Below are 27,167 nucleotides of genomic sequence, written 5' to 3'. Positions count from 1 at the left end.
GTTGGCAACGTACCTTTTGCGGACGCTGATTGGTTGATTTGTTGTTTGTTTACAGATTGATAACGCGCCGCGGGAAGTTTCAAGTTTTAAAAAAAAATTAAATGAAGATTTTTTGATTTTTTTTTTTCTCAAAAATAGTTACAAAGCAAAAGAACGTTGGTGAACTAATAATGAGTCTGTTGGACGCTATAAAAAAGAAGAAATCCCATTTGAAACCAAATGAAACCCGAGTTACAACAGTGATGGGTCAAATATTCAGAGAACAAACATCATCATCAGGAGACAGAATTCAAGTTGAGTTACACGAGACCTCACCTGGTTATGTGGTGGATGAAACTCCTGATATACAGGTAAAAAGAATATCTATCATCATACATATTATTACAATAGCTTAATAGACCATGAATGTGTCACATTATCTCTGGAGGATCATGTAAGGATGTGGGAAGTGTAGATCAATTTAAGAGACCCCTAATAGGTACTTAACATTAAACCAAATTAAACATATAATATTCTAAAAACTATAAAGCTTTATACTTTACCTTATTAAAGGTTCCTTCCTAAAAGTTACAAAAAAAAAAATCTATGTTAAACATGTATTACAGGTTGCTTTTGTACTCCCGTGGTTGTGTTTTGGCTCGCAAGATGTTGTCTGTGATGTGGAACTGCTCAATCAAAACCAAATATCCAGAGTGCTCAGCTTAGGTAAGTTAACAGAGAAGGAAAGCAGGAGAATGGATTGAAAAGCTGATTTATCTATATTATACCTACTTACAGGTGCATAATTTTCATTATAATGATGATATCATGTGGCTTGAGGGTGAACTTTTTTTTTACTGTCATACTTCTTTTTTTCAATCATCAATATACATCAAGCCAGCTCCATCATCAAGGGTGGCTTGAGGGTTGTGTTATGTAAATACCTCTAAAAGTAAGAGACTTCATTGGTGTACCAAGTCTTCATGATAGTGATTCTTCCAACCTAATTAGCCGGGTGGGTAATACATCTACCTTGTAAGAGCTAGGTTACAGGTTCGTTTTTTTACTGTCATACTTCTTTTTTTCAATCATCAATATACATCAAGCCAGCTCCATCATCAAGGGTGGCTTGAGGGTTGTGTTATGCAAATACCTCTAAAAGTAAGAGACTTCATTGGTGTAGGTGTACCAAGTCTTCATGATAGTGATTCTTCCAACCTAATTAGCTGGGTGGGTAATACATCTACCTTGTAAGAGCTAGGTTACAGGTTCAATTCCCACTCAAGGTGCATTTTTCCTATACACATAAGACATAAGTTAAGGTTTGTTCCCAGAAAGGCTGGCTTTCTGTCCTATCTTCCTTCTCTCTTCACTTTTGGAATAATAGGACCTTAGGAGTCAGAGTTCTGTCTATCAAACCTCGATAATCCTTTGGTCCCAGGATGTGACGAGTCGCCTTGAGTGTCTCAAACTGTGCTGTGTCACCCATAAGTGTGATGTGTTCATATTCGAAGAAAAGGTAAAAGAGGATTGTTAAATTACTATAACAGAGGATCGTTCATTAAAACTGCTCGATAAAACTTAAACAGTTAAACAATTGGGGCTTCAAAGAAAGTTCAAAAAGCTGTAGAACGCGGAAAACTTAACGTGTTTGTGTTATCAGAATTTACTTCGACATAGTATGTCAACACATAGTCGAACGGCCCTCGATCGACGTTGACCATCCCTATTGAACCAATTACACTGCCTCGACAACATAGATTTACCTCATCGATCGACGGCCGGTCGACTATGTGTGGACACAACATTAGAGTAACTACTTATCTATTAGGACATGGAAGGAGCCAGATCATGTCATCCAAAGGGTTTAAACTCCCAATCCTTGCAAAACAGACGTGAGACATACACCTGTCTCACAGACACGGGGGAAAAATACGTTTCGAATGTAGGCAATCATCTATACTTGTCATCTGGTTTGTTACTATTCGTCCCTATTACATATGCCAGATCAACACCTAAGGCCTTCTCTTCCACCCAACTCACCTGTTGTACTGTCCACAGATCCCCGGCACCTGTTACATGTTCGCGTGTGGTCCTCCCGATGACTTCGAGGTTTTAACGAGCAGTTCTGAAAGCTGTAGAACGCTGAAAACTCAACTTGTGTCCACACATAGTCCAAAGGGTTTGAACCCCCAATTCTTCCAGCACCGACGTGAGATAGACACCTGTCTCACAGACACGGGAAGAAATACGTTTCGACTGTAGTCTATTAACAAGGCTTGTCATCTGGTTTGTTACTATTCGTCCCTATTACATATGCCAGATCAACACCTAAGGCCTTCTCTTCCACCCAACTCACATGTTGTACTGTCCACAGATCCCCGGCACCTGTTACATGTTCGCGTGTGGTCCTCCCGATGACTTTCGGTGTCAGTTCACTTCACATGGTAACTACACGAGTGCTGTGCTGAGTCTATCTAAACCTCGTTCACAGGGAGGACAACTGGAAGAAGAAATCAGGTTGAATCAACATGAGACAGAGCTGACTAGACTCAGGTAAAGTATTTTCTATGTTCAGCTATGTACTTACATTGGACTTTATGAGTCTGTGTCGTAGCATGCTCATCCCGTAGTGTCTCTTAACATAATAATAATAGTGCTTATTTATATTGCTCGCATAGGACTGAAAAGTCCCTTTACTCCAGCAGTAGGCTACTACTATTATTGTGGTCAATTTCTCAAATTATATTGAGGATAAAATTCCATACCTCAGCTGGGATTGAACCCATGCCCTCCTGTTTACCAGGCGAGCACCTTGACCACTACACCACCGAGGCAGGGTGCAACACAATTATCTTTTAACACAATTATTTCTGTCTCAGGTGTGTCACCTCCCATTCACTTCCCTCACATTGACTACAAATTTCTACCTGTCTATGATGAACCTGGCTACAATCTAAGCAAGCATTTCCCCGATTGTTTCACATACATTGACCATTGCCATAATGATCAGAGTACTGTCTATGTTCATTGTAATGCCGGTATTTCACGCAGTGCCACCATCGTGATAGCATACATTATGAAACATATGGGGCTGATAAAATTCCATACCTCGGCTGGGATTGAACCCACGCCCTCCTGTTTACCAGGCGAGCACCTTGACCACTACACCACCGAGGCAGGTTAATGGGCGAGAGAAGACGGATATTTTAATGTGGTGAGTTGGTGATTCAATACAAAACAGAAAGCAAAGCGTTTAAATATTTGCGATCGAAATACGAGTGCAATTTTTTGTTGTTTGTGGGTATCGAACCCGGAACTTTCTGAATGGCAAGCAAGCGCTTTACCGCTGGACCAACCATGCCCCTTTGTAAATTGTACATTTTAGAAGAGACATACCGCGGAATTCATCCTACCAAAAGAGAGTTATAATCGGACTTTGACGCATTAATTGAGGTAGCGAACATCTACCTATTGTGTTCTTCTCGTTTTTCTAATTATTGCAGACAACCAATGGAGAACCTAGTGAAGGAGGTGATTCCTCCCACCCCCTCCCCTCCTGCATCTACCAGCACCACCACTCCACCACACAATATTCCCCATTTAAGTGCTGGGTCAACACGAAGAACACCAGGAAGTAACCCGTTCAAATATTTGTAATCGAAAAACGAGTGCGATTCTTTGTCGATGGTGGGCATCGAACCCTGGACCTTTTGCATGGCAAGCAAGCAGGTTACCACTGGGCTAACCGTATCCCTTTCAAGTGCCAAATACACGAGTCTCTTACGCAAGAGACTTGCTGTGTAATCATAGTGTAAACTTTACACCCAGAAAGTCTCTTGTGGAAGGCAACTTGCGCCATATGTATCGCCAGGGGACACATAGTTCAAGATAGCTTACTCACCTGTGGTAGGGCACGCCAATTCTGCAGCTTCGTCACTATTATCCATACACTGAGGTATACCATCACACACATTGTAGATTGGCAACTTGCGCCATATGTATCGCCAGGGGACACATAGTTCAAGATAGCTTACTCACCTGTGGTAGGGCACGCCAATTCTGCAGCTTCATCACTATTATCCATACACTGAGGTATACCATCACACACATTGTAGATTGCGATACATTCCTTCGACGTATGACACTCAAACTGGAAGCGACTGCATTTAGATCCTACGGGAAAAATAACGTGAATACGAACAGTATTAATAAGTATTTTTATTGTTTTTGGTGAACTAAATTACCAATAGCATTTTTTTTTTGTACCTAGATACTGTACTTAACTAGATTATTTTGTATGAGGTTCATTTTGAGGTTCAAAAAAGACGCTCCCCTACGAGAAAGAAGATTTCTAAATTCCAAAGGAAGATTTAATATTTCTGTGTCAACCAGTCACAGGCAGGCAGCTTATTTATTTAATTTTTAACTTAGCTTTAGTTAAATTCATATCTTTTTTTCTCTCTCTCTTCTCATTTTTCCCCCTCTGTCTGTCGCTTTTTTAACTTTCTTCCTCTTTCACCTCCGTTCTACTCTTTTTCCCCACTTTTCTTCCTTCGTCTTTTCTGTCCTTTAAACTTGGTTCTGATATAACATTACATCAAAGGCTATCAAAGCCCTATGCCACTGCGAACTTATTAGTCCTCTGTTCCAATAGCTTTTTTTTTTTTTTTTTTTTTTGTACCTAGATACTGTACTTAACTGGATTATTTTGTATGAGGTTCATTTTGAGGTTCAAAAAAGACGCTCCCCTACGAGAAAGAAGATTTCCAAATTCCAAAGGAAGATTTAATATTTCTGTGTCAACCAGTCACAGGCAGGCAGCTTTTTTATTTAATTTTTAACTTAGATTTAGTTAAATTCATATCTTTTTTTCTCTCTCTCTCTCTCTTCTCATTTTTTTTTCTCTCTGTCTGTTACTTTTTTAACTTTCTTCCTCTTTCACCTCCATTCTACTCTTTTTCCCACTTTTCTTCCTTCGTCTTTTCTGTCCTTTAAACTTGGTTCTGATATAACATTACATCGGCTATCAAAGCCCTATGCCACTGCGAAGTTATTAGTCCTCTTAAGCCTGACGCTATCAATACATGGAACGTCTATATCAGGGACATTATTTAGAACAGCATCCTTGTAGTCTGAATCAGGAGGTGGTATGGATCTCCTCCTACCTCCATCCTTGACCACTTCTGTTGAGATAATTGAGACAATTTCTTCTTCCTTTTCGTCTTTTCGTTATCCCAGAATTTCTGTAACTGTTTTAACGATCGCTGAAAACATAAAAACAGCCACAGCTTTGTAAAAAAAATAGGTACCTACATCCCTTTACATATAGCAAAACTCTCACAGTTCTCATACACAGTCAGCTATTTACGTTAGTTCTGTGTGAACAGGCCTTGTAAGCGCTAGGTCGCGGGTCTGATTCCCGCCCGTGGTACACATTGTCATAAACATGCCTTTAACTATAGTTCATCCAGATCAATGTGACAGCAATAAGTCATCAACCCAAAATGAAGGAACCAATCAGATTGCAGGAAATCCTTACATTTTCCTGAAGGAATATTTCCTTAGCACTATGCATACGAATTTCAAAAAGGACACCTTCGTGCATGTGAGTTGGGTGGAAGAGAAGGCCTTAGGTGTTGATCTGGCATATGTAATAGGGACGAATAGTAACAAACCAGATGACAAGCCTTATTAATAGACTACAGTCGAAACGTATTTCTTCCCGTGTCTGTGAGACAGGTGTCTATCTCGCGTCGGTGCTGGAAGGATTGGGGGTTCAAACCCTTTGGACTATGTGTGGACACAAGTTGAGTTTTCAGCGTTCTACAGCTTTCAGAACTGCTCGTTAAAACCTCAAGTTTTCCAGTAAGGCCAGCTACTAACTACCTATCAGGTAGACCTGATCAGGTCTACCGGATAGTGTGTGTATTCATCAGGTATTAGGTTTACCTTATCAACTGACCTGATCAGGTGTGCCTCTTAGGTCTACCTGATAATGAGTGAATGGCTTAAGAATATATGTAACAATTCTCGGAGTTTTCAGCGTTCTACAGCTTTCAGAACTGCTCGTTAAAACCTCAAGTTTTCCAGTAAGGCCAGCTACTAACTACCTATCAGGTAGATCTGACGACAGGTACACCTGATCAGGTCTACCGGATAGTGTGTGTATTCATCAGGTATTAGGTTTACCTTATCAAGTGACCTGATCAGGTGTGCCTGTTAGGTCTACCTGATAATGAGTGAATGGCTTAAGAATATATGTAACAATCCTCGGTTACCTTTTCTTCGAATATGAACACATCACACTTCTGGGTGACACAGCACAGTTTGAGACACTCAAGGCGACTCGTCACATCCTGGGAGGTCAAATATTTGGCTCCCAACTTTTTCGAATCTTCGGTCCGAATGATCTTGTTCTCGTAGATGGCAAAACTGTTGCCGCAATATTCGCCCGCGTACTGCTGCGATTGGACCAGCGAGAATTTCAGACAGAGGAGAACCCCGATCGGGATCCAATAAGAGGATAGTGACATTGTCCAGTTTTGTGGATTTCTCCAACTAGCTTGAATTTGGATGGTCTTTTGCAAGTGAAAAAGACTTAAAATACTTCTTGATAACCGTATACCGCAAGCTGTAAAACGGAACACTTGAAAAATAGACGAACGTGGAGTACCAGAAAATCCAGAAATCACTTTCAAGACTTGAATAGTCTTGCGAAAAGTTTTGGTGGTAAGTTGGAAGTCAGAACGGAAGGTAATGAACAAATGGAATGGGTAAATGAAATCTAAAATTCTTCTGGAACCAAGTACCTGTACAGAGAGGAACACTTGAAGAATCGACGATTGTGGAGTACCTGCTAGAAATCGCTTCTTTCACCAAACTACAAATGACGCAGAAAATAGAGCAAATTCTAGTACAAATTTACGGATAGGTACAAACGCACAAAAGCAAGGATAAAGAATTCGACCTCTCCTTTAGATTGGACTTGTAATTCGCACTAATTACCGAGAGTTACAGATACACGGAAGCACAATTATTTACATTGAGTCACCACTTGTTTTTCTTGGTGGTAAGTTGGAAGTCAGAACGGAAGGTAATGAACAAATGGAATGGGTAAATGAAATCTAAAATTCTTCTGGAACCAAGTACCTATACAGAAAGGTGAAAAAAGGAACACTTGAAGAATCGACGATTGTGGAGTACCTGCTAGAAATCGCTTCTTTCACCAAACTACAAATGACGCAGAAAACAGAGTGAATCCCGTACAAATTTACGGATACAAATACAATAAGTGTAATCGAGGATGAAGAATCACAAAATCGCAACTGTCTTTGAGAACTTGTAATTCGCGCAAACTACCGAGAATTATAATACCGGTACACGGAAGCGCAATTATTTACATTGAGTCACCAATTGTTTTTTTTTTAAAAAGGTACTTGAACAGTATGTAGGTAGGTAAGTAAGTAGGTAACTACATTATTGTACTCGAATTTCTTTCTAGATTACTGAGGGTATTAGGTAGTATTTTAGACCTTTTTTCCAAAAAGAAAGTGCAATCTCAGGCTTGAAAATTTCTAGATTACTGAGGGTAGGTAGTATTTTAGACCTTTTTTTTCCAAAAAGAAAGTGCAATCTCAGGCTTAAAAATTGGAAAATCATAACATTCTAATCTACATTTTTTTTCTTTAATACCTACTACCCTTAAGTACCTATGTACCTACCTACCTATTTCAGTCTTTTTCAATCTAATATTTTTTTTTAACATTTTCCATTACTTAAGTAGAAAGAATTTTCTGTCGACAACATAGATTTACCTCATCGATCGACGGCCGGTCGACTATGTGTGGACACAACATTAGAGTAACTACTTATCTATTAGGACATGGAAGGAGCCAGATCATGTCATCCAAAGGGTTTAAACTCCCAATCCTTGCAAAACAGACGTGAGACATACACCTGTCTCACAGACACGGGGGAAAAATACGTTTCGAATGTAGGCAATCATCTATACTTGTCATCTGGTTTGTTACTATTCGTCCCTATTACATATGCCAGATCAACACCTAAGGCCTTCTCTTCCACCCAACTCACCTGTTGTACTGTCCACAGATCCCCGGCACCTGTTACATGTTCGCGTGTGGTCCTCCCGATGACTTCCGGTGTCAGTTCACTTCACATGGTAACTACACGAGTGCTGTGCTGAGTCTATCTAAACCTCGTTCACAGGGAGGACAACTGGAAGAAGAAATCAGGTTGAATCAACATGAGACAGAGTTGACCAGACTCAGGTAAAATGTTTTCTTTTTTTAGCTATGTACTTACAGTGGCCTTTATGTGTCTGTGTCGTAGCATGCTCTTCCCGTAGTGTTTCTTAACATATGGGCGAGAGAAGACGGATATTTTAATGTGGTGAGTTGGTGATTCAATACAAAACAGAAAGTAAAGCGTTTAAATATTTGCGATCGAAATACGAGTGCAATTTTTTGTTGTTTGTAGGTATCAAACTCGGAACTTTCTGAATGGCAAGCAAGCGCTTTACCACTGGACCAACCATGCCCCTTTGTAAAATTATAATCGGACTTTGACGCATTAATTGAGGTAGCGAACATCTACCTATTGTGTTCTTCTCGTCTTTCTAATTATTGCAGACAACCAATGGAGAACCTAGTGAAGGAGGTGATTCCTCCCACCCCCTCTCCTCCTCCATCTACCAGCACCACCACTCCACTTCCTCTACCCTCTGCCCAGCCTGAACCTGCCGCTAGCACTCAGAGTAAGTACAGAGGAGTGACAGAAGGAGAGACAAAAGAAGGAGTGACAGAAGGAAAGACAAAAGAAGGCGTGACAGAAGGAAAGACAAAAGGAAAGACAAAAGAAGGAGTGACAGAAGGAAAGACAAAAGAAGGAGTGACAGAAGGAAAGACAAAAGAAGGAGTGACAGAAGGAAAGACAAAAGAAGGAGTGACAGAAGGAAAGACAAAAGAAGGAGTGACAGAAGGAAAGACAAAAGAAGGAGTGACAGAAGGAAAGACAAAAGAAGGAGTGACAGAAGGAAAGACAAAAGAAGGAGTGACAGAAGGAAAGACAAAAGAAGGAGTGACAGAAGGAAAGACAAAAGAAGGAGTGACAGAAGGAAAGACAAAAGAAGGAGTGAGAGAAGGAAAGACAAAAGAAGGAGTGATAAACAGAGGACTAATAAGTTCGCAGTGGCATAGGGCTTTGATAGCCTTTGATGTAATGTTATATCAGAACCAAGTTTAAAGGACAGAAAAGACGAAGGAAGAAAAGTGGGGAAAAAGAGTAGAACGGAGGTGAAAGAGGAAGAAAGTTAAAAAAGCGACAGACAGAGGGGGAAAAATGAGAAGAGAGAGAGAAAAAAAGATATGAATTTAACTAAAGCTAAGTTAAAAATTAAATAAATAAGCTGCCTGCCTGTGACTGGTTGACACAGAAATATTAAATCTTCCTTTGGAATTTAGAAATCTTCTTTCTCGTAGGGGAGCGTCTTTTTTGAACCTCAAAATGAACCTCATACAAAATAATCTAGTTAAGGACAGCATCTAGGTACAAAAAAAAAAAAAAAAAATGCTATTGGTAATTTAGTTCACCAAAAACAATAAAAATACTTATTAATACTGTTCGTATTCACGTTATTTTTCCCGTAGGATCTAAATGCAGTCGCTTCCAGTTTGAGTGTCATACATCGAAGGAATGTATCGCGATCTACAATGTGTGTGATGGTATACCTCAGTGTATGGATAATAGTGACGAAGCTGCAGAATTGGCGTGTCCTACCACAGGTGAGTAAGCTATCTTGAACTATGTGTCCCCTGGCGATACATATGGCGCAAGTTGCCTTCCACAAGAGACATTCTGGGTGTAAAGTTTACACTATAATCACACAGCAAGTCTCTTGCGTAAGAGACTCGTGTATTTGGCACTTCAAAGGGATACGGTTAGCCCAGTGGTAACCCGCTTGCTTGCCATGCAAAAGGTCCAGGGTTCGATGCCCACCATCGACAAAGAATTGCACTCGTTTTTCGATTACAAATATTTGAACGGGTTACTTCCTGGTGTTCTTCGTGTTGACCCAGCACTTAAATGGGGAATATTGTGTCTCTTATCGGATCGCCCATCTAATGAGTGACATAGTACGGGATGTACATGCTACGACACAGACAACACGAGTCTAATGTAGCAGTTGTTTCACTGATACGAAATAAAAACGGCAGTGAAACAACCTTTTTTTTATCGATATGGGTGGTTCATCTTTTCGACGTTGTATTGCTTTCGAAAGGAAATCAAATATTATCATTAAATTTTCTCTGTTCGAATTTCATTGTTCTACACACTTTACACATTTCTTTTTTTTTCTCTTCAGCTCTAAGGTCCACCTCCTCTTCCACCACAAGTCATCGAGATCCCCAGCAAGACCCCCCCATGATTTCTCACAACGAAGAGTTGCTACCTCTCGACATCCAAACCCACTCTCCTCCCTTCTCTCGCATGATGCCCCCTCCTCAGAAGTTGCTGACCTTGGAGGAGCAACAAGTTCTGCAATCACAGCAACTGCAAGCCCAGCAACTTGCATCGCAGCAACTTCAAACCCAGCAACGCTTGAGTGAGTTGATTATTTTTGAAGTTTGACGTCACGGCATACGCTCCCGTAGGCGATGACGTCACATCAAATGTCCCGAGCAAAGCTCCCTCGTAGGCAACACATTAATGTATTTGTACGCAAACGTTTCTGCGCATTTCTTTCTGCTCCTGATTATTTTGTTTTTATATTTATTTTGTACTTCAATCCTACTTTCAAATTAATGAATTAAATGAAATGTCATCTATATAAAAAAAAAGATAATTATTATTGCTTACCGGTATATTCAATGAGATACTTGATTGTTTTTCCGACCGAAAGATGATATTAAGGTGTGTCCACACGTAATCGACGGCCATGGATCGATGGTCAATCGACGGCCGTGGACTACGTTCGGATACACCTTTAGAATCGAGAGAAACAGAAAATATGCCTATATAAATAAGAGAAAATAAGAGCCTTTCAATTTATTTGATTCGTTCATTTTCACAGATCCCATGATGATGCCCAATCAGCAAAACATACAATGGCCATCTAATTCACAAATGCAATACAGTAAGGACATACTAATAGTACCTATCTACCTAGGCAAATAGATGCAAAAATTAAAATGTTAAAAAAAAATAGGTTTGATAGAGGGAACTACTGCTAAGGTCTTATCGTTTCGAAAGCTAAGAGAGAAGGAAGACAGGACAGGAGAAAGCCAGTCTATTCCGAGAACGAACTTTTTTCGCATGGTATAAAATCCGCCCCGGGTGGGAATCGAACCCCCGGCCCAGCGCTTACAAAGACAGACGCGCTACCTTCCAAGCTAACTCGGCTGGCACACCAAGCACTGACCTTTTACCTAACCTTCCTTACCTACATTTCCAGATAAGGACATGGCTGGAGCGTTCATAGATCCAAACTCAGGTATGATGTATCATCCTGGCAGTATGGACTATGGGAGGGAAGGTGAGAAAGCTGTGGCTATTCCGTGGCAGCAACATATGGCTTATCATCCTAATAATGGTAAGTAGTGTGAAAATTAGCTATTCCGAGAACGAACTTTTTTCGCATGGTATAAAATCCGCCCCGGGTGGGAATCGAACCCCCGGCCCAGCGCTTACAAAGACAGACACGCTACCTTCCAAGCTAACTCGGCTGGCACACCAAGCACTGACCTTTTACCTAACCTTTCCTACCTACATTTCCAGATAAGGACATGGCTGGAGCGTTCATAGACCCAAACTCAGGTATGATGTATCATCCTGGCAGTATGGACTATGGGAGGGAAGGTGAGAAAGCTGTGGCCATTCCGTGGCAGCAACATATGGCTTATCATCCTAATAATGGTAAGTAGTATATCTCTAGTAGCGCGGTCAAACTTTTTTGACTACACTGGCATTTTAAAAGAATATACCCTGTTGGAGTGAAATTCTTTTGAGTGACATTTCCAATATTTTTCCTGTCGTCATTGGTTGCAGGAATGATGTCTGACTTTGTAATACCTAATAAATTATAAAATAAATACCTATGTTTTCATTTAAGTCTAGTAATATTATTACCTATAAACATGGAAGAATGGGTGTTCATTGTTTTGCTTCACAACGCTGAAACATATGCTACATTAGATTCATGTGGTCTGCGTCATAGGCTGTCTATTCCGTAATATGTCCCTCATCAGATGGGTGAGAAGAGACACAATACTTCCCATTTAGGTGATGGGTCAACATGAGAACACCAGAAAGTAACCCGTGAAATATTTGCTATTTAAATACGAGGGCAATTTTTTGGCAATGTTAGGGCATCGAACCCGGGACCTTCTGCATGGCAGTCAAGCGCGTCAAGGGCAACATTCCTGTGCAGAGTCCTGATTATCCTGCCATAGACACTGGGTAAGTTACATTCAAGGTCTGGGTAAGTTACATTCAAGACTGGGTAAGTTACATTCAAGGTCTGGGTAAGTTACATTCAAGATCTGGGTAAGTTACATTCAAGCATCGACTTGCCTTGATCTTATAAACTCATGTAGGTACCAAATTTAATCAAAATCGGACCAGGCAATCGCGAGTTATAGCGGAACAAACAAACATTCAAACATTTAAGCCCGGGGTCCACAATGTGAGTTTAAACTCTTTTTAAGTTTAACTCTCAGATTAAACAATCTGATTGGTTGATTTGTGGAATGGAGCAGTTGCAAATACGACCCTTCATACTTCTCCCTCCTACTTTCTTCCCCCTCTCTCTCCCTTAGTTTCTTCCTTTATTCTTCCTCCTTTGTCTCCCGTGATCGCCCTCTCTCCTACCACCCACCTTCGTTTTTAGGAGACCTTCAAATGAAAGGATCCTTCTGGGAAAGCTTAAAAAGGAATCCTTCATAATTAAGGACCGACTTTAAATACGACCCTTCATACTTCTCCCTCCTACTTTCTTCCCCCTCTCTCTCCCTTAGTTTCTTCCTTTATTCTTCCTCCTTTGTCTCCCGCGATCGCCCTCTCTCCTACCACACTCCCTCTTGCACTTCTTCGTCCTTCCTACATCCACTCTCTGCCTTACCTCTCCTTCAGTCTCTTCCCTTCTTTCTTTCTCTCCTTATTACCACCCTCCTCCCAACCCCCCATCCGCTTTCTATCCTACCCTTTCGCCTCCCAGTTTCTCGCTCCTTCTGCTTGGCAACATTGCAATTCATCGATTTTTCCTGCTTTCTGTGTCAGCTGTGCCTTCCGCCTTATGGCTGGAGCGTTCATAGATCCAAACTCAGGTATGATGTATCATCCTGGCAGTATGGACTATGGGAGGGAAGGTGAGAAAGCTGTGGCCATTCCCTGGCAGCAACATATGGCTTATCATCCTAATAATGGTAAGTAGTATGAAAATTAATATAAAATCTGCCCACCTCTGTGGTCGAGTGATTAGACCGCGTTTTACAAATTCGGACTTGGCTTCATTTCTGGATTGAACTGGGTATTAATTATAGCTCAATCCTAGATTGATCTCAATTCTGATTTGGTAAATCTCGCTCTTAGAGCACTGACTCTCAACCCGGAGATGCTGGGTTTGAATCCCGGCCGGGGTGGAAATTTTAAAAAGAAAAAAACCTTTCGTATATTTTTATATCAACCAGGATAGTAAACTACACACTGGAACTTCTAAAGAATAAACCCCTTTGAGTGAAATTATTTTCAGTGACAAATCTAATATCTTTTTCCTGTCGTCATTTGTTGCAGGAATGATCGGAAGTAACAATAGAATATTCGGTCACAAGGGCAACATTCCTGTGCAGAGTCCTGATTATCCTGCCATAGACACTGGGTAAGTTACATTCAAGATATGAGTAAGTTACATTTAAGCATCGACTTGCCTTGATCTTATAAACTCATGTACCAAATTTCATCAAAATCGGACCAGGCAATCGCGAGTTATAGCGGAACAAATAAACATTCAAACATCTAAGGCCGGGCCACAAAGTGGGTTTAAACTCGGTTTAAGTCTAACTCTCGGATTAATCAATCGGTTTTAGCGTCACCTATGTTAAGCTACGTCGAGCAAGGCCAATAAATGGATGGGTGACTTAAACATTATATTGGGAATAAAGAGTGAACGGGCTCTAGTGTTGATTTTAAATCATTACATGAAAGTAAAATCAAAAATCAATTCAATAATAATAAACTGAATATTAAACAAATTAGGCAGGTACATTAGGTACTGATTTTCTTTAATCACGATCGAATAATCCACGGGCTGAAAAATTCCCGGAGAGACGGGCCTAGCTTGTTTTTAAATCAACCAATCAGATTGCATAATCCGAGGTTTAAACTCACTTTGTGGCTCCCGACAAACCAAACCAAATGCAAAACGGTCGAGTTAAAACACACTATTAACAAGGCTTGTCATCTGGTTTGTTACTATTCGTCCCTATTACATATGCCAGATCAACACCTAAGGCCTTCTCTTCCACCCAACCCTCGCTATCGTACGGTCAATAATGTTCTAATTTATTTATTTTCAGTATGAACAGTAACAACAATGTCCCTTACAAGATGAACAACATGCCACCGTATAGTTTTGTACCGGCATATCAACATGTTGCCCCTGTACAGAATAGCGGTAAGTAAAACTAATAACCAACCCAGTTAGCTTGGTAGGTAGCACGTTTACATTGTAAGCCCTAGGTAAATGATAAAATACAATTAGAGCTAGTCTAGTTAGCGTCTGCCTTGTAAGCGCTAGGTCGCGTGTTCGATTACCGCCCGGGTCGAACTTCATCCTAAACAGATAAGTCTTCCTTCTCTCTCTGTGGTTTGGGGATGATGAGACCTCAGCATCTACAGTTCTCTCTGTCAAACTTTTAGATAATTATAGGTATCTACCTCAGTTTATATCTCACCAAACTTGTACACCTGAGTTTTGGGGTTTGATTCGTGGCAAATTCTATATTGGGAAGGTAAGATTTTAGACGCATAAAATATATAGATATAGGTACCCTTCTAATCAAGGAGAGTGTATCTGAGCACTCCGACAATAATTTCTACCCGAGCTCTGCTATCATAGTCTTTACATGTAGTGAGTATACCAAATACATCTCTATATTTATTGACCTTCATTTTTTCCACCATGAATAATTGAAGACGTAATCCCGCCTATATCCTCCTTGAGTAAAATGCCTTTTCTAAAGGCCTGTTCCCACTTGTTGTGATATTCATCCGGCTTTTTCCCGAATAGCCCGTAGGCAATGTAATTTAAATGAGAATGCTCCCACTACACTCTCGTATGAAGGATACACAGGTGGGCTTACTGTAAACTGGCCTGGCACGTGTGCTCGGATCCGGATGGGTCATCATCTTGGCAATAATCCCGCCTATATCCTCCTTGAGTAAAATGCCTTTTCTAAAGGCCTGTTCCCACTTGTTGTGATATTCATCCGGCTTTTTCCCGAATGGCCCGTAGGCAATGTAATTTAAATGAGAATGCTCCCACTACACTCTCGTGTAAAGGATACACAGGTGGGCTTACTGTAAACTGGCCTGGCACGTGTGCTCGGATCCGGATGGGTCATCATCTTGGCAATCTGCTCCAGTTAATCAATGTGATTTCTCAATATTTAGCCTTAAGATACATGCTCCAGTTAATTTCCTGGCTGCTCCAGGGCTTTTCCTGGCTGCTCCATGGGATTTCCCGGTTGCTCAAGGGGATTTCCTGGCTGCTCCAAGGAATTTCCTGGCTGCTCCAAGGAATTTCCCGCTTGTTCCAAGGAATTTCCTGGCTGTTCCAGGGCTTTTCTCGGTTGCTCCCAGAGATTTCCCGGTTTCACCTGCCCTAACTCAAAATAACCTTCTGTCCACAGGTCTATTTCTCACTGTAACTCTGGTCATACTGCTCTGCTGTCGACTCAAAATGATCAGACGCCGTCTTAGGAAGGGCGGAAAGTCAACCTATGCTCACGATGCTGACTTCCTGGTCAACGGAATGTATCTGTAGTGACCCATCAGGAACATGTGGTTACCCAGGATCATATTGTGTTAATTCCTTCCAACCAGGGTGTCGTGTGGTTTGCTTTCATCCAGGTGTGGTTAATTCCTTTCACCCGGTGAGGTTATCCAGGATCATAATACTGAGGTTAATTCCTTTCAACCAGGGGTTGTGGTTGTTGTGTATGATGGTGGTTTCGAACCAGTGTATTTCGGTTTTCCAATATCCAATATTGGCTAGAGTGAATTGATTCAATCCTCAGTCTTGATTTTCACTCTGGTGAGTCTACACAAAATAAATTCGTTCCAATGTTCTATTTTCAAAGTGATCTTTTCTTACTACATTAGAACTCCAACTCAACAATCTGCTCCAGTTAATCAATGTGATTTCTCAATATTTAGCCTTAAGATACACTGGTGAGTCTACACAAAATAAATTCGTTCCAATGTTCTATTTTCAAAGTGATCTTTTCTTACTACATTAGAACTCCAACTTAACAGTGGTGTGGTTCATTCCTTTTACCAAGGTGTGGTTAATTACTTTTACCAAGGGTTGGGTAATTTCTGTCAACCAGAGTTTTTAGTGTGGTTAATTCCTTTCAACCCGGTGTGGTTAATTCCTTTCACCCAGGTATGGTTAATTCCTTTCAACCCGGTGTGGTTAATTCCTTTCACCCAGGTATGATTTATTCCTTTCACCCAGGTATGGTTAATTCCTTTCACCCAGGTGTGGTTAATTCCTTTCAATCAGGTGTGGTTAATTCCTTTCAACCCAGGTGTGGTTAATTCCTTTCAACCAGGGTGTGGTTGTGTGATTAATTTCTTTCAACCAGGGGTGATCGTGTGGTTAATCCTATCAATCAGGGGTAGTAGTGTAGTTAATTCCTTTTAACTAGATGTGGTTAATTTCTCTCAACCAGGGTTGGTACTGTGGTTAATTTCTATACATGGAGCAATGTGCTTCACATTTACTGTTGCAATGAAGTGACCAATGTATAATCAATTAATCATGAAGTCAAGCTGGGAGTTTTACAACCCTCTAACGAGACAGATTGAAACACTCATCTGCTTAGTAAAATGTATGAATTTCTCACTATTTTGATATTTTATAGGTTTATAATACCGATTTGGACTGTTGTTTTTTGTGTGTAGTTTTGATATGTTGTAGGTATACACGTATTGTTTTTGAAGATACCTAATAAATGTACCCATTTGGTAGTTTTCTGACTTTGTAATACCTAATAAATTATAAAATAAATACCTATGTTTTCATTTAAGTCTAGTAATATTATTACCTATAAACATGGAAGGGGGGAAAATGGGTGTTCATTGTGTTGCTTCACAACGCTGAAACATATGCTACATTAGATTCATGTGGTCTGCGTCATAGGCTGTCCATTCCGTAGTATGTCCCTCATCAGATGGGTGAGAAGAGACACAATACTTCCCATTTAGGTGATGGGTCAAGATGAGAACACCAGAAAGTAACCCGTGAAATATTTGTTATTTAAATACGAGGGCAATTTTTTGGCGATGTTAGGGCATCGAACCCGGGACCTTCTGCATGGCAGTCAACGACCATAAGTACTCGTCTGCTGCCCATTTGATTCCTAAATAAAATTAGAGGCAACCACATTTTACATTCGTCCTCGAGAGGTAAAAACGAGGGAACCATGAAATTGGATAGATGCAGACTGAAATGGAAATGAAAATAGTTTTCCACCCAAGTAAAATGGTAGAACTCATTTTATGTTGAGTAGGAGGACGGAAATTTCGCTCCCCATGGACTCTGTGGAGTATAAACTTTTTTTATTTTATTTGAGACGAGTGTTAATGTTAATAAACCTCTTTTTCTAGGTACCTACCTTTATATTTTATGTGACGTCTAAAATCTTACCCTAGAGTCTACTGCCTCTATTGTTGACATAATAATAGACTCTTGAGTGGAAGTCAACCACTAGGCGAGGTTAACGCCAGAGGCGTTTTCTACCACCCAACCCTCAGAGCTCTGTTTTTATGTGGTCAAATTCTCAAATTAATGAGGATAAAATTCCATGCTTCGGCTGGGATCGAACCCACGCCCTCCTGTTTACCAGGCGATCGTCTTGACCACTGTGCCACCGAGAATAAAATACCGTGTCAAATGACCGATAATTTTTAAGGATAAAATTCCATGCCTCGGGTAAAAACGAGGGAACCATGAAATTGGATAGATGCAGACTGAAATGGAAATGAAAATAGTTTTCCACCCAAGTAAAATGGTAGAACTCGTTTTATTTTGAGTAGGAGAACGGAAATTTCGCTCCCCATGGACTCTGTGGAGTATAAACTTTTTTTTATTTTATTTGAGACGAGTGTTAATGTTAATAGACCTCTTTTTCTAGATGCCTTTATATTTTATGTGACGTCTAAAATCTTACCCTAGAGTCTACCCCCTCTATTGTTGACATAATAATAGACTCTTGAGTGGAAGTCAACCACTAGGCGAGGTTAACGCCAGAGGCGTTTTCTACCACCTAACCCTCAGAGCTCTGTTTTTATGTGTGTCAAATTCTCAAATTAATGAGGCTTCGGCTGGGATCGAACCCACGCCCTCCTGTTTACCAGGCGATCGTCTTGACCACTGCGCCACCGAGAATAAAATACCGTGTCAAATGACCGATAATTTTTAAGGATAAAATTCCATGCCTCGCCTTGGATCAAACCCACGCCCTCCTGTTTACCGGGCGAGCGTCTTGACCATTACACCACCGAGGCAGATTATGAGTGTCAGAGGATTTGTAATTATTGTGCAATCCCCCTCCCTCCATTATAAAACATGATCCTATATCAGTTAGTTATATCTGGCAAGAGATCTAACCTTGTGACTTGAGGACTCTAAGGCGAGCCGAACATTTCTTAAACTGGTTTTCTGGTTAATCAGAATCAGAATGACTGTCTGTATTTCTTGGTATCGATCTGTAGGTAGGTACCTGGATGTATTACTTATGGATATCTTTTACTGATCAAAATGGTTTAAAGTTGACTACCAAGAGTACCAAAACCTGTATCAGTTATATCTGGCAAGAGATCTAACCTTGTGACTTGAGGACTCTAAGGCGAGCCGAACATTTCTTAAACTGGTTTTCTGGCTTATCAGAATCAGAATGACTGTCTGTAATTCTTGGTATCGATCTGTAGGTAGGTACCTGGATGTATTACTTATGGATATCTTGTACTGATCAAAATGGTTTAAAGTTGACTACCAAGAGTACCAAGTAAAATGATAAAATACAATTAGAGCTAGTCTAGTTAGCGTCTGCCTTGTAAGCGCTAGGTCGCGTGTTCGATTACCGCCCGGGTCGAACTTTATCCTAAACAGATAAGTCTTCCTTCTCTCTGTGGTTTGGGGATGATGATACCTCAGCATCTACAGTTCCCTCTGTCAAACTTTTAGATAATTATAGGTATGTACCTCAGTCCATATCTCACCAAACTTGTACACCTGAGTTTTGGGGTTTGATTCGCGGCAAATTCTATATTTGGGAAGGCAAGATTTTAGATACATAAAATTTGGGGTTTGATTCGCGGCAAATTCTAATTTGGGAAGGTAAGATTTTAGACACATAAAATATATAGGTAGGTACCCACATAGAAAATAGGAGAAACACCTAATAGAAAGTAAAAAGGTCTATCAACTCTGAATGTCCTGGCACAACCGGACATTGGATTCATAACCAGTGGGACTGGGGTTCGAATCCCAACAACGCAACGGTATGAAGTACATGAAGGCCATTTAGGTACTACCTACTTAGATGAATCTCAAGAACTTTTTCTAAGAAATAAGTTAGACGGAGGGTTTGAGTATTTCAGGGTAAGCAATGGAGGAGTTGCAATTGGGAAAATATCATTAATAACAGGTCAATTCCTACGTAAAAAGTTGTAACTTTGAAACATCACCGCTTTTTCTAAGAAATAAGTTAGACGGAGGGTTTGAGTATTTCAGGGTAAGCAATGGAGGAGTTGCAATTGGGAAAATATCATTAATAAAAGGTCAATTCCTACGTAAAAAGTTGCAACTTTGAAACATCACCCAAGTAAGCGCAACTGATCTATTAAAATATAAGTAGGTACCTCTTTATATTCCTACTTTAAAAGCGAAAGCACATAATTTCAGCTTTAATTAGGAAAGTTTGAAGAGAAGAAAAACTTACTCGAAATCTTATAATAGGTACCTACCTATCCAAATATTTCATACCTAATAATGATGCCTAAAGTTATTTAGCTAAAAGCTAAGTAAGTACCTACACCTACATAGCGTTTGTTGCATAACAGGTGATGTGCAGGTAGCACTTAGGTAGGTACCTAATATACTTCGTAGGTCTATCAATTTTTCATACTTACATCCAGAATACATAATTATACATACCTAATATATAGGAGTAGGTAGATATTATAGGTAGCTACTTATCCTACGGGAAAGAAATAGCTTAGGAGCAACTACCTATGTACGTATCTACATTAAAAATTATAATAATAAAACAAGGTCTAAACTAAAGGAGCCCCCATGTTCTATGTTTACAATATTGAGTTTACGTGTCTATAGAAATAATGTTATTACAATACAATAATGTTATTGCAATGCACTTGCATATCGCATCAATACGTTGATTGCATTATGATTTCTTTTCACAGTCTTTGCTCGTATTTCTTGAGAAATTTCGAATTTCTTATTCTTCACAAATTCGCCTGAAATTTCTTTCATTATTTGCACAAAAAGAACAAATTCTAAGCACGTAGGTGTTAAGGCACCTACTAAATAGTGAAATTTATGAAGATGACGAACCTATACCTACAACCGATTTTTGCTAATATGATCAATTTTGTTGAGATACTCGTAGGTATCTACCAAGCTCTTCTATTTATTAGTCAAAGGGCAAAGGTAATTCTGAAATAACGAATATTGCCAAAGTGCTATATTTACCCACGAGCATTTATGCTATATTTACTTATCTAGGCTAAGATTATATTATTATTAGTCACTTTGCCAGTTTCAACTAATTTGTAGCCGTAAAGAAATGTGTTTTGTCCAACTTGACTGGGATGTTACTGGACGCCAGTATGGTAAGTACCTCTTCACAACTGCCAATATCTGGAGTGCCACCTGACCTCGTGTAATCCAGTCGTTAAATAGGAATAATTTCAAGATTTGCCTGGTCATGGTCAATATTGGTCATGTTGGGCATTTTATGAAATACCTAGGGATTTTATAAAATGTCGGATTATACCTATACGCAATGCCAGTAACATATACAAACATTACAAACTTCTTTCACAGTTTCCACACCAGTTTACATCCAAGCTCGACGTTGCTTAGCATAAGTGATGCATCCTGAGTCACGTGTCCATTGTACCGTTGTATAAAGCATAATGCGACTTCTACGATAGGAGTTCCTGACGAGGAATGCGTTACCTATTGATTGCATGGTGATAGCAGACCTATCCGTTGAACTGGCCATCAGGCAGATTTCCAGTGGTTCTCAACATTAAACCCTCTTAGAGGTTTAACTCATACTTGCGCCCGCACCTCTAAAAAGTGGATTAAGGTTCGATTATTATTATTATTTTTTTTCATCAAGTTTGAAAAAAAAAACTTTCTGATACCAATACCTACAATATCTTGCCATAGGTATACGTACCACTTAGCTAATTTTGCTCATAGGCTGTTGCCTGAAGGGAACATTACATTTCAATATTATTTCAACTCTCGGTAACCTTGTTGGTTTTCTAGTTTCCTTGTAGTTTGAAGTCTGGAATTCTGGATCCAATGATTCCAATGACAATCACATCGTCCCGAAAGCGAAGAGCGAAGGAAAATAGGATAGGAGAAAGCCAGCCGTTCCGAGAACGAACCTTATGCGTTCAGGATTCAGTTCACTTCACTGTCAGATGTAGCAGACTTTTTGCTGGTGGTTTTCTTGATGACTCTGCTTTTGTTAGACAGCTTGGCAAGTTTGGAAAAATGATTGGTACAGCCTCTGGTTTAAGACCCCATTTCTGACGGGGCATTGGTACACTGTTATTATTATCCCTTCAGGATAAAATCCGCACTGGGCGGAAATTGAACGGCCTAGCGCTTACAAGGCAGATGCGCCACGAATCAAGTTTTTTTTTTTTTTTTTTTTTTTTTTTTTTTTTTTTTTCAAGTTTGAAAAAAAAACTTTCTGATACCTATACCTACAATATCTTGCCATAGGTGTACCACTTAGCTAATTTTGCTCACAGGCTGTTGCCTGAAGGGAACATTTACATTTCAATATTATTTCAACTCTCGGTAACCTTGCTGGTTTCCTAGTTTCCTTGTAGTTTGAAGTCTGGAATTCTGGATCCAATGATTCCAATGACAATCACATCGTCCCGAAATCGAAGAGCGAAGGAAAACAGGATAGGAGAAAGCCAGCCGTTCCGAGAACGAACCTTATGCGTTCAGGATTCAATTCACTTCACTGTCAGATGTAGCAATTGTACTTGATTTTGAAATTCAACTTTGGAATTAACTTTTTGCTGGTGGTTTTCTTGATGACTCTGCTTTTGTTAGACAGCTTGGCAAGTTTGGAAAAATGGTTGGTACAGCCTCTGGTAAGACCCCATTTCTGGTGGGGCATTGGTACACTGTTCTTATCCCTTCAGGATAAAATCCGCACTGGGCGGAAATTGAACGGCCTAGCGCTTACAAGGCAGATGCGCCGCGAACCAACTAACTAGGCTGACCACGGGACTCTTTGATCAAAAATAAGAGAAGAAACATTCGAGACTTCCAAGAAGTTAGATAAGTTCTCAAATCAAGGAACCTCTAAACCAAAGAGTGAACCCAGAAGTGAAAGGTTTCTTCTGGTAAAGAAGAAATCGACCAGTCTAAAGACTCGAAGCCGTGTTAGTTGATTTATTTTTTTTTTTTTTTTTTTTTTTTTTTTTTTTTCATCAAGTTTGAAAAAAAAAACTTCTGATAGGTACCTATACCTACAATATCTTGCCATAGGTATACGTACCACTTAGCTAATTTTGCTCATAGCTAGGCTGTTGCCTGAAGGGAACATTACATTTCAACTCTCGGTAACCTTGTTGGTTTCCTAGTTTCCTTGTAGTTTGAAGTCTGGAATTCTGGATCCAATGACAATGACATCGTCCCGAAAGCGAAGAGCGAAGGAAAACAGGATAGGAGAAAGCCAGCCGTTCCAAGAACGAACCTTATGCGTTCAGGATTCAGTTCACTTCACTGTCAGATGTAGCAATTGTACTTGATTTTGAAATTCAACTTTAGAATTAACTTTTTGCTGGTGGTTTTCTTGATGACTCTGCTTTTGTTAGACAGCTTGGCAAGTTTGGAAAAATGGTTGGTACAGCCTCTGATGGTTTAAGACCCCATTTCTGACGGGACATTGATACACTGTTATTATCCCTTCAGGATAAAATCCGCACTGGGCGGAAATTGAACGGCCTAGCGCTTACAAGGCAGATGCGTCACGAACCAAGCTAACTAGGCTGACCACGGGACTCCTTGATCAAAAATAAGAGAAGAAATATCTCTTTCAAGAAGTTAGATAAGTTCGCCTTGTTCTGTTTTGACAGGTCTGAATAACATGGACATGGCTGCTCATCAGATGACGTACAACAGACCACCCGAATATTACTATGATGATACAACACATCAGCAAATGCCAGTATTACCCCAACCTCACAGTAATATTGTAAGTAAAATTGATACCTCAGTACTACCCCAGCCTCATAATAATATTGTAAATAAAATTACTAGGTACCTACTTACCCCAGCCTCACAATATTATTGTAAGTAAAATTGATACCTAGGTACTACCCCAACCTCACAATAATATTGTAAGTAAAATGGATACCTAGGTACTACCCCAGCCTCACAATAATATTGTAAGTATAAAATGTATACCATCTCGATTCCCGCCCGGGGCGGATTTTATCCTGAACGGATAAGGTTTGTTCTCGGAACGGCTGGCTTTCTCCTAACCTGTCTTCCTTCTCTGTTCGCTTTCATGGCGATAAGACCTTAGCAGTTACAGTTCCCTCTATCAAATCGCTTGAAAATAACAAGAAGAAGAAAACATCACCGAAGTAAGCGCAACTGATCTATTAAAATATAAGTAGGTACCTCTTTATATTCCTACTTTAAAAGCGAAAGCACATAATTTCAGCTTTAATTAGGAAAGTTTGAAGAGAAGAAAAACTTACTCGAAATCTTATAATAGGTACCTACCTATCCAAATATTTCATACCTAATAATGATGCCTAAAGTTATTTAGCTAAAAGATATGTAAGTACACCTACATAGCGTTTGTTGCATAATAGGTGATGTGTAGGTAGCACTTAGGTACCTACCTATACCTCGTAGATCACTATTAATTTATCATACCTACAGCGAGAACATGAGAGTCTGTAGATCTATATAGGTAGCTACTTATCCTACGGGAAAGAAATACCTACGTATTAGAGCAACACTACCTACGTATCTACATTAAAAATAATAATACTAAAACAAGGTCTAAACTAAAGGAGCCTCCATGTTCTATGTATACAATATTGAGTTTACGTGTCTATAGAAATATCTAATGATATTACAATACAAAATAAATAATGTTATTACAATGCACTTGCATATCGCATCAATACGTTGATTGCATTATGATTTCTTTTCACAGTCTGTGCTCGTATTTCTTGAGAAATTTCGAATTTCTTATTCTTCACAAATTCGCCTGAAATTTCTTTCATTATTTGCTCAAAAAGAACAAATTCTAAGCACGTAGGTGTTAAGGCACCTACTAAATAGTGAAATTTATGTAGATGACGAACCTATACCTACAACCGATTTTTACTTTTTGCTAATATGATCAATTTTGTTGAGATACTCGTAGGTACCAACCTCTTCTATTCATTAGTCAAAGGGCAAAGGTAATTCTGAAATAACGAATATTGCCAAAGTGCCATATTTACCCACGAGTATTTATACTTTCTAGACTAAGATTATATTATTATTAGTCACTTTGCCAGTTTCAACTAATTTGTAGCCGTAAAGAAATGTGTTTTGTCCAACTTGACTGGAATGTTACTGGACGCCAGTATGATAAGTACCTCTTCACAACTGCCAATATCTGGAGTGCCACCTGACCTCGTGTGTGATTATTTTGTTTTTATATTTATTTTGTACTTCAATCCTACTTTCAAATTAATGAATTAAATGAAATGTCATCTATATAACTCGCTATCGTACGGTCAATAATGTTCTAATTTATTTATTTTCAGTATGAACAGTAACAACAATGTCCCTTACAAGATGAACAACATGTCACCGTATAGTTTTGTACCGGCATATCAACATGTTGCCCCTGTACAGAATAGCGGTAAGTAAAACTAATAGCCAGCGTAGTTAGCTTGGTAGGTAGCACGTTTACATTGTAAGCCCTAGGTGACCAACCTCAATGATATAGTGGTTAGCGCGGTGGACTTCGAATCTGGAGGTTGGTGGTTCGAGTCCAAGGCAAGTCATAAAATTTAGCGTAGTGTATTAAGCGGTGAACATCATTTGTGACAAGCATTTATGCTTAAAATGATTAAAATTCCCTTTTCCCCTAGGTCGGGAATTCGATTTTCGCTCGGGGCGGATTTTATCCTGAACGGATAGGGTTCGTTTTATTATTTGTAATTCATCGAGTATATTTGTTTCAACTTGCCCCTTGTTCTCAACGGATAGGGTTCGTTTTATTATTTGTAATTCATCGAGTATATTTGTTTCAACTTGCCCCTTGTTCTCTTTTGACAGGTCTGAATAATATGGACATGGCAGCTCATCAGATGACGTACAACAGACCTCCCGAATATTACTATGATGATACAACACATCAGCAAATGCCAGTATTACCCCAACCTCACAGTAATATTGTGAGTAAAATTGATACCTAGGTACTACCCCAACCTCACAATAATATTTTAAGTAAAATTGATACCTCAGTACTACCCCAGCCTCATAATAATATTGTAAGTATAAAATGTATACCATCTCGATTCCCGCCCGGGGCGGATTTTATCCTGAACGGATAAGGTTTGGAACGGCTGTCTTTCTCCTATCCTGTCTTCCTTCTCTGTTCGCTTTCATGGCGATAAGACCTTAGCAGTTGCAGTTCCCTCTATCAAACCGCTTGAAAATAACAAAAAGAAGAAGAACACTACATTAGACGCATGTGGTCTGTGTCGTAGCATACCCATCCCGTAGTATGCCTCTCATCAGATGGGCGAGAAGAGACACAATACTTCTCATTTAGGTGCTGGGTGATTCATCGATTATATTTGTTTCAACTTGCCCCTTGTTCTGTTTTGACAGGTCTGAATAACATGGACATGGCTGCTCATCAGATGACGTACAACAGACCACCCGAATATTACTATGATGATACAACACATCAGCAAATGCCAGTATTACCCCAACCTCACAGTAATATTGTAAGTAAAATTGATACCTCAGTACTACCCCAGCCTCACAAAAATATTGTACGTATAAAATGTATACCATCTCGATTCCCGCCCGGGGCGGATTTTATCCTGAACGGATAAGGTTTGTTCTCGGAACGGCTGGCTTTCTCCTATCCTGTCTTCCTTCTCTGTTCGCTTTCATGGCGATAAGACCTTAGCAGTTACAGTTCCCTCTATCAAACCGCTTGAAAATAACAAGAAGAAGAAGAAGAAGAATAATATGTAATAATAATACTAATAACAATACCTAATAAAAAAAAAAGCTCAGACCACATTTCGTTTTATTATTTCAGATGGAACATGATCTTCCCCCTCCTCCCGAAGTTGTCAAGACGCCAGAATCTTCCTCTGTGAAAAAACAGGAGGCTGTTGTTGTACCCGTGATGTCTACTGTGTCTGTTATACCAATGTCTATGGAACATGATCTTCCCCCTCCTCCCGAAGTTGTCAAGACGCCAGAATCTTCCTCTGTGAAAAAACAGGAGGCTGTTGTGGCACCCGTAATGTCTACTATGTCTGTTGTACCAATGTCTTCTACCACAGCACACCCTCATCATAGGAAAGGTAAGAAACAATCCATTCAAGTGGATATTTTTAAAGAGGTTTGA

The 27,167-nt window shown here is 39.8% G+C and overlaps 2 protein-coding genes across 2 annotated transcripts; both read left to right on the top strand.

The window, feature by feature from the left end:
• The first annotated feature begins 133 nt into the window (after window positions 1-133).
• Window positions 134-3,566, top strand: LOC103505400. The gene is made up of 4 exons (XM_026820739.1): window positions 134-350; window positions 606-705; window positions 2,357-2,535; window positions 3,486-3,566. Exons 1-3 carry the CDS (start codon window positions 171-173, stop codon window positions 2,398-2,400), a joined length of 324 nt encoding a protein of 107 aa, XP_026676540.1. The 5' UTR covers window positions 134-170; the 3' UTR covers window positions 2,401-2,535; window positions 3,486-3,566.
• On the top strand, window positions 1,421-27,167 carry LOC103505399. Its single transcript, XM_026820731.1, has 11 exons — window positions 1,421-1,498; window positions 8,092-8,270; window positions 8,631-8,755; window positions 9,648-9,782; window positions 10,364-10,603; window positions 11,072-11,134; window positions 11,453-11,590; window positions 13,789-13,873; window positions 25,336-25,433; window positions 26,411-26,529; window positions 26,853-27,167. The coding sequence occupies exons 2-11, from the start codon at window positions 8,110-8,112 to the stop codon at window positions 27,165-27,167; spliced, it is 1,479 nt and encodes a 492-aa protein (XP_026676532.1). The 5' UTR covers window positions 1,421-1,498; window positions 8,092-8,109.

Source organism: Diaphorina citri, unplaced genomic scaffold, assembly GCF_000475195.1.
Source record: "Diaphorina citri unplaced genomic scaffold, Diaci psyllid genome assembly version 1.1 scaffold171, whole genome shotgun sequence".
Taxonomy (NCBI): domain Eukaryota; kingdom Metazoa; phylum Arthropoda; class Insecta; order Hemiptera; family Psyllidae; genus Diaphorina; species Diaphorina citri.
This window is presented reverse-complemented; position numbering and strand designations above follow the sequence as displayed.